This window comes from Silene latifolia, chromosome 7, assembly GCF_048544455.1.
Source record: "Silene latifolia isolate original U9 population chromosome 7, ASM4854445v1, whole genome shotgun sequence".
NCBI lineage: Eukaryota > Viridiplantae > Streptophyta > Magnoliopsida > Caryophyllales > Caryophyllaceae > Silene > Silene latifolia.
In genome coordinates, this window is record NC_133532.1 from 29,834,696 (window position 1) to 29,842,406 (window position 7,711).

The 7,711-nt window shown below is 37.3% G+C and overlaps 2 protein-coding genes across 2 annotated transcripts; one reads left to right on the plus strand and one right to left on the minus strand.

Moving 5' to 3' along the window:
* Positions 1-497: 497 nt before the first annotated feature.
* On the plus strand, positions 498-2,470 carry LOC141592010 (pentatricopeptide repeat-containing protein At5g15300). Its single transcript, XM_074412545.1, has one exon. The coding sequence runs from the start codon at positions 661-663 to the stop codon at positions 2,236-2,238; it is 1,578 nt and encodes a 525-aa protein (XP_074268646.1). The 5' UTR covers positions 498-660; the 3' UTR covers positions 2,239-2,470.
* Positions 2,471-2,683: 213 nt separating this feature from the next.
* LOC141589916 (pentatricopeptide repeat-containing protein At5g15280, mitochondrial) lies at positions 2,684-6,478 on the minus strand. The gene has a single exon (XM_074410537.1). The coding sequence runs from the start codon at positions 6,476-6,478 to the stop codon at positions 2,684-2,686; it is 3,795 nt and encodes a 1,264-aa protein (XP_074266638.1).
* Positions 6,479-7,711: the final 1,233 nt, after the last annotated feature.

The window sequence follows — 7,711 nt, forward strand, 5'->3', positions numbered from 1 at the left end:
TAATAATATTCATAATAATAAAAATAGTAATTATAATAAATAAATTATTAATAACATTATTAATAACAATATTATTAATTATAATTATAATAATAATAAAGAATAAAGAATAATAATATTAAAAAAAATAGTATTATTGATAATAAAATTGATAATAACTGTTAAATTTAAGATGAGTAAAAAGTTGAAATGAAATTTGAATCGAATGGAGTGAATTGAATCAATCAATGAATGGAGTGAAATTTGAATTGAATGAAGGAATCAAATAATAGATTTGAGTTGAACTGAATTGAATAAGTGAAATTTGAATCAAGTAGATGAAAATATGCCGAGAAAAAATGGGCCTTATTGTTGTACACTTGTATTTCCTCCGTTCCAAATTATTTTGTTCGTATATTTAGTTGTATATCATTAAAAATTATAAAAATTTGATATTTCTAATGTACTAGGTAAGACGATTTAAAAAAGATCTCACATGACTATCTTTTATGTTGTTGTATTGAAAATTTTTCTCACTTGGTGAATAGTTTCCAAAAAGGATACGCAAACAATTCAATGGAACCGAGGAAATAATGGTTTTAGGCAGTGGGTTTTGGTGCACGTTTTAATAGGTAGTAATTCATCTATAATGCTAAACTACGATGTGATTCCAGACATCTGATGATAAGAAAGAAAAAGGGGTTAAGCCCCAACAACCTTACATGTTCAACTTCTTCAAACATTTGGCACAAGGTAACAAATCTTAGAACCCTCAAGCAAATGCACGCTCACTTAGTCATTAATGGGTTTATCTCCAAACCTTCGTCTACCACAGACCTTATATTTGCTAGTGCAATTACTGTCTTCGGCGCAATTGATTATGCATACCGACTATTCGATCAAATTCCCAAACCAGACACTTTCTTGTGGAATACTATGATTAGAGGCTCTTCTCAAAGTCACAATCCTGTAAAAGCTCTTTATATGTATACCCAAATGGATACAAACTTTATTAAGCCTGACACTTACACTTTCCCTTATGTGCTAAAAGCCTGTACGAGGCTCGGTTGGGTTAATATGGGACATGGTATCCATGGCAGGATAGTCAAGTTGGGTTTCGAGTCAAACTCGTCTTCTAGGAACTCCCTTATATATTTTCATGCTACTGCGGGGGATATTGGTATTGCACGAGACATTTTTGAAAATGCTGGGAAAAAGGATGTTATAGCATGGACTGCAATGACGTCAGGGTATGCAAGGAGAGGTGACATGAATAATGGCAGGACTCTTTTCGACCGAATGCCTGTTAAAGATGTCGTCTCTTGGAATGTCATGATCACAGCGTATGCAAAAAGAGGAGACATGGAAAAGGCGGGGGAATTATTTGAGCAAGCCCCTTGCAAAGATGTGGTGACGTGGAATGCCATGATTTCTGGACATGTGCTTCAGAAATCTCTTAAAAAGGCGATGGAAATATATGAAAATATGATGTGTATAGGACAAGTACCAGACGAGATCACTATGCTGAGCCTGTTAGCAGCCTGTGCTGATTTGGGGGACTTGGAAGTGGGGAAGAAGATTCATGGTTCGATTTTAGAGATGGGTCCGAAAGAGCTCAACATTATACTTGGTAATGCTCTTGTTGACATGTACGCCAAATGTGGCAAGATTGGGGTGGCTCTTCAAGTGTTTCAGAGTATGAAGGAGAAGGATATATCTTCTTGGAACTCTATACTAGGAGGTTTAGCTTCTCATGGTTATGCTACTGAAGCTGTTGAGTTGTTTCAGCAAATGAAAGGAGAGAAAATATGGTGTGATGGTATTACATTCATTGCGGTTTTGACTGCTTGTAGTCATACTGGGAATGTTGAGCAGGGTCGAAACTATTTCAAGCTAATGATGGATGAATATGGCATTGAACCAAGTATTCAACATTATGGGTGCATGGTGGACATGCTTAGTCGGGCTGGACTTGTAAGCGAAGCTTTTGAATTCGTAAAGAATATGAAAATGGAACCAAATGCAATTATTTGGAGGACTCTATTAGGAGCTTGTAAGGTTAATGGAGATATGGGATTAGGGTTAATGGCTTATAAGGAGTTGCTTGAAAGGAAGCGAGACCAAAGTGGTGATTATGTCTTGTTTTCGAGTATATCTGCTTCTGTTAGCAAATGGGATGCTGTTGAGAATGTAAGAAATCTGATGGATGATACCGGAGTTCGCAAGGAATGTGGATGCAGTCATATTGAGGCTAATTGACGCTGTTGGCGGAGCATTCGTGAATTCTAGCTCCAGTTACAGAGACACTTACAATTTGAAGAAACCTAAATCATACTTTTGTAATGCATGTAGAACTGTAGATTGTATTCATCTTTTACTGGACAAAGTCTCTCGTGTCTCATATGTGACCAACTCATTTACACATTATAATTAGAATTGAGACGTGCTGTAATTCCAACAAATATAATGAAGCCTGAGAACAAATTTACACATTTTTTATTATGTTGTGATTCATGTACAAATTCTCATTAACCCTACTAAAGCTGAGTTACTGCACAACAGATGTATATGAGACGGTCCTACATGTTAAGACTGGCCAACTCATTAACCCTACTAAATGAGGAATCCGTGAAAGATCTAGGTTGATCTCACATGTGAGACCGTTTCACACATGACTCACTCTAGTTACTCGCAATGAACAAATTCACTCTTGTTTGGATTTGGTACGGCCACCAGCAAGAAACCCACTCCCACCCAACAGTCTTGATAGAAAGCCCTGAGAGCCATAACCGCCTTGCGGTTCGCCAGAGTTGCTTAAACTGCTAATAAGTGACCACTGTGTCGAAAAATCAGGTTCATAGCCATGTTGCTGCATTTTCTGCAGTAATTCTGATGCCTTTGACAAGTTGTTCTCAAGACGATATCTGTTAATGACAGAGGAGTACATCCTCTTCGTAGGAATTTCATCAACTTTTGACATTGAAAGCAAAATCCCTTCTGCTGTTGCAGTATGTCCCTTTATGCAGAATTTGTTAATCAGCAAATCCCATGTATATAAGCTTGGTTTAAGGGTCCGACATAGCATCTCAGCAAGGAAATCCATAGCACAGTCCAAGTTGTCGTACTCACAAAACCTTTGAACTATACAATCATAAGAGGAAGGGTCTGGTATACTTCTGTCCTTCACAATTTGGTCCAGGAGATTGACTGATGTTTCCAATTTTCCATATTGTCCAAATTTCCTTACTAGATTATTATAATTGATAGTATCGGAAAAAAGACATTTCTCCAGAATTGGGGATAGACACATTTCTGCTTCAATAATTCTACCATCATCCAATAGGCTCTGCAGCAGTGTATATTGTACAGTAGAACTAACATTCCAGCCTTTTGACTCAACTTCATTATATAATTCAAAAGCATTTTGAACCTTCCCGTTGTTGCACAAGTAGCGTATAATGGCTCTTAGGCTACGATTGGTTGGTCTGAGCCCCTTCATCATCAAGTCATTAAAATATGCAAGCGATCTTTGAATGTTGCCATTAACAGAAAACCCATGAACGAGGAAATTGTGACCAACTTCATCGAGTTTCGGTCCCGTTCGATCTAGTTCATCCAAAAGTGCATTAACTTGAGTATGGTTACCAGTTCGAAAGAGGTAGAATATAAAAGTGTTATAAATGACGGAATGGGGGAATTTTTCTAGAAGCATGAGTATTTTCAGTCCCCATACTGAGTGGAACAGTCTCTTTCTACAGAACAGGAACATCAAATCTTTGTAGCTTGACAATGTCAGACTGATTCTTCTCCTTATCATGGAGCAAAGTAGCTTACTACTTGTCTTGAGATCACAAATTTTGCAATGACCTTGTAGCAGAGTATTATAAATCTCGGCACTTGGGAGAATGTTTATTGATAACATTTCCAGAATTAAATCATCGGCTTCGGAAACCCTCCCAATTTTGCAATAACCATCAAGGAGAGCGCTGAAAATAGAACATGAGATGGAAGGATACTCTATGAGACCTCTAGCCTTTAAAGCAAGTGCGTGCTCAAATCTGTTAGCCTTGCAAAGCAGAGCGACTAATGTCAAAATAGCTTCAGAGGACATGGTAAGATTATTCTCAGCTAGAAATGTATCATATATAATTAGGGCTTCAGTAAATCTTTTCTCCTCAGAGTACCCTAGAATAAGTTGGCTATAGAAAAGGTCATCCAGCTCATAATTTTGCCTAAGTTCGCTGATCAACATATGCCCAACACTTGTGAAACCAGTAGAACAAAGCTTTTGAAGAAATGCATCACAAATCTGCATCAGTGAGTTGGGGTTTGAAGTGATCATCATATCAAAAAGCTCAAACAGTTCTTTAAGCATTCTTTTGCTACAAAAGAAGTCCAAGAGAACAAGAAAATCTCTCCATTCCGGAAACCATAAGCCTTTGCTTAAAAGATCCCAACAATCACGTACACCGGTCAGTCTCCCAAGCTTGCAAAGGGCAATGAGAACAGAATTGTACGTCGACTGTGTAATTGGTAAGCGCCTTAGGTGCATTTCATCAAAAAGTTGAGAGCACTTATCTAGACACCCTTTTTTGCTCAAAGCCTGGATAAGCATGTTGAGAGTCACATGATCCAATTTGTTAAAGAACTGAGACGTATTGGCATCCAGTAGTCCTGGGATTGTCTTGGTATGACAATTCGAATTACTGAACAGTCTTACTAATTCTGAGAGAAAAGGAACTATTAATTCTTGTCCCCATAGAGCCATCTCATGTAATTTTAACACTATCTCTATTAGATTCTCAGTTCCACATTGCCTCATAACCAATAAACTGAAGTCGGGGACCAATGAATCTTTGAGAATTCCGGCTACTGTCTTTTCAAACTCCTCCATGTCTGCATCTAAGTAAAGCCCATTTCCCAGTTCATCAATATATTCTGTTCGAAAGTTCCGGAGATCATTGTCCCTTTTAACTCTCACGGTCATTGGATCAAGACCCAAAACATGAAAGGCTTTGCATATCGGATCTTCTGATGGTGAGAGAAGAACTAATCCACAACTTGCCATCTCCTTAATCAAAAGTTTCACCTCATTAAACTGTCTAGCTTTACAATACCCAGCTAAAAGTGTCCTATATGTTGCAATATCGGGTTTAATTCCATTATCAATCATATCGTTAAGAATGTCCCGTGCATGCTCCTTCATGCCTACCTGAAACAAAGAACTAATAACAGCATTATAGGAATGCCTATCAGGTTTCAAACCTCGCGCAAAAATCTCCGAAAGATAACAAAAAGCATCTCTAAGTTTCTTATCACGGCAGCAAAAACCTATCAAGATTCCAAAAGTGATCTCATTAGGACTGAAACCTAACTGCTCTAGCTCCCACAAAAACCAATCTGCTCTATGAGTACCAAAAATGTTGCACAACTGATGTATAACTTTATTACCTACCAAGATATCGGGGGCACAGTTCATCTCAGCAAAGAAATTTAGAAGATCGTCGAAATCCCTCTTCTCGCAATACACATTGGCAATCTCACTCAAAATAACCCGACTAGGTTTCCATCCATTAGCAACAATCTTTCTAACAAGTTTCCTTGCATCATTGATCTTCCCATCCCAACATAAAACCCCAATCAAAGTCTCGAGATTCCTTGTTTCGACATCCCCAAATTCGAAACCCGCCTTCACCATATCCTCATAAACACTTATCACATAGTCGACCCTGCACTCCTTTATTAAAACATGTATAATGGACCGATAACACGAGATTGGCAGGACGAGATTCTGCCCTTTAATCTTATCATACATGAAAACAGCCCTCTGTAATTCAGCGCGATTCACATAACCCTCAATTAAGCCAGCGAAAATCTCCTTACTAGGCAGAAAAATTCCTCGGATTTCGGCAGCAGAAAGCAAGGACTGAGCCTCCATAATGTTGCCCACATTGATAAACATAGATGCCATAACCTCAACAGACGCAGGTAAGTAGTTAAAAGAGTCATTATAATGACCAACCCTCTTAAAAATCTCCCACAAACAATCAACAATCTTAGCATCAAAGCCGGAATCCTGAATACCGGAGTGAAACCCCAGTAATAAAAAATGCAAATCCTCGGGTTTCCAAGCAGAAAAACGCAGACATTTACGGGCAGTAGGAGGGGATACATGAGAAATTGTCAAGATCAAATGAGTAAGTGAAGCATTAGTAAGAGAAAAGTGATCAAGTTTGGGATTGAAATAGTTAGAGAAAACGAGTTTACCAAAATGAGAGCGCTGAAGAGAAGGAGGTTGAAAGTGGGTATTGGAAAGAGTGGAGAAACAAGGAAAAAGAGTGTAAAGTTGTTGAGGATAGATTAAAGGAGATCCTACAAGTAAAGAGCAGACCTTGATTTTGTTGTTAATGGAGTAGTTGCGGAGGACGGCGAGCATTATAGTGATGTGATGATGCCTCCTCTTCTTCTTCTTCTTTTTCTTCTTCAGGCATGCCCCCATCTCATTTCGAGTTCATCTCCTCTTTCTTTTGTTCTGGGACCATCCCAAGCAAAATCAATTGCTAGGTCATGACCTTACTTGGTCACATTAATTACCACTTAACACAAAAATTAGGATGACCTTGAGAGCTAAAAGGTCAATTTGTGACCTTTACTAACCAAATTGACCTCTTTCATGACCTAGTGAAGATGAGTTGTTCTATTTTTATTGGGTGGGAGCAAAAATAATAGGTTAAGAGAGAGTTTATTTTGGGAGAATAAATGATAAATGATTGGAAAAGGGAAAATTTTGGGAAATGGAAAATAATTAAGACTTAACTATAATGGTAACCTAATTAGCATGATCATTGCTTGGGGATGGTCTTAACTCTTGTCTTCAGTTTATCATTTATGTGACCAAACCTGATAAACGGGTCACTCGCATAAGGTTTTGGGTCGGACCAGTGTGGGTCGGGTTATTTTGGGTTTGCTATAATTTCGGGTTAGCTCTGGTCGGGTCATTTTGGGTTTGTTGGTCAGTCGGGTCGTTTTAAGTCTTTTTGGATCAATTAGGTCATGTTCTTTTGAACTGAAACGGATCTGATCTGAACTGAACTGAACTTATAGTATCTGAACTGAACTGAACTGAACTTATAAAATCCGAACTGAACTTATATGATCTGAACTGAACTGAACTTATATGATCTGAATTGAACTGAACTTATAGAATATGAACTGAACTGAACTGAACTTATATGATCTGAACTGAACTTATACGATCCGAATTTAAATTAACTTAAATTAATTTAACTTTATTATTACTATTAATATTATTATTGTTATATTGTTATATTGTTATTGTTATTATTATTGTTGTTCTTGATGTTATTTTTATTATTATTTTTTATAAAACCGCAACTTTTATTATTATTATAAAAAAATGCAAACTTTTATTGAGGTTAACCAAAAATCTTACAAGAAATTGGTGGGCAGTTAAAAGAGAACACTGATAAGAAAATATAGTCTAAAACACAACGTAAGATAATAACATTTTTCCGCTTTATATACATGTAGATACCTGTATATGTCGATATTGGAATTTATAGAGAACCCGCCAGCCACCCGATGACGATAGGACACATGTATTCTCAAAATGACGTGCTCGTGATACGGATACGTCACATGGATGTAAGCAAGGTTACGACGGTTGCAGTTAATTTAAATTGTTATTTAAATTGATGTTTTGAATTGTTTT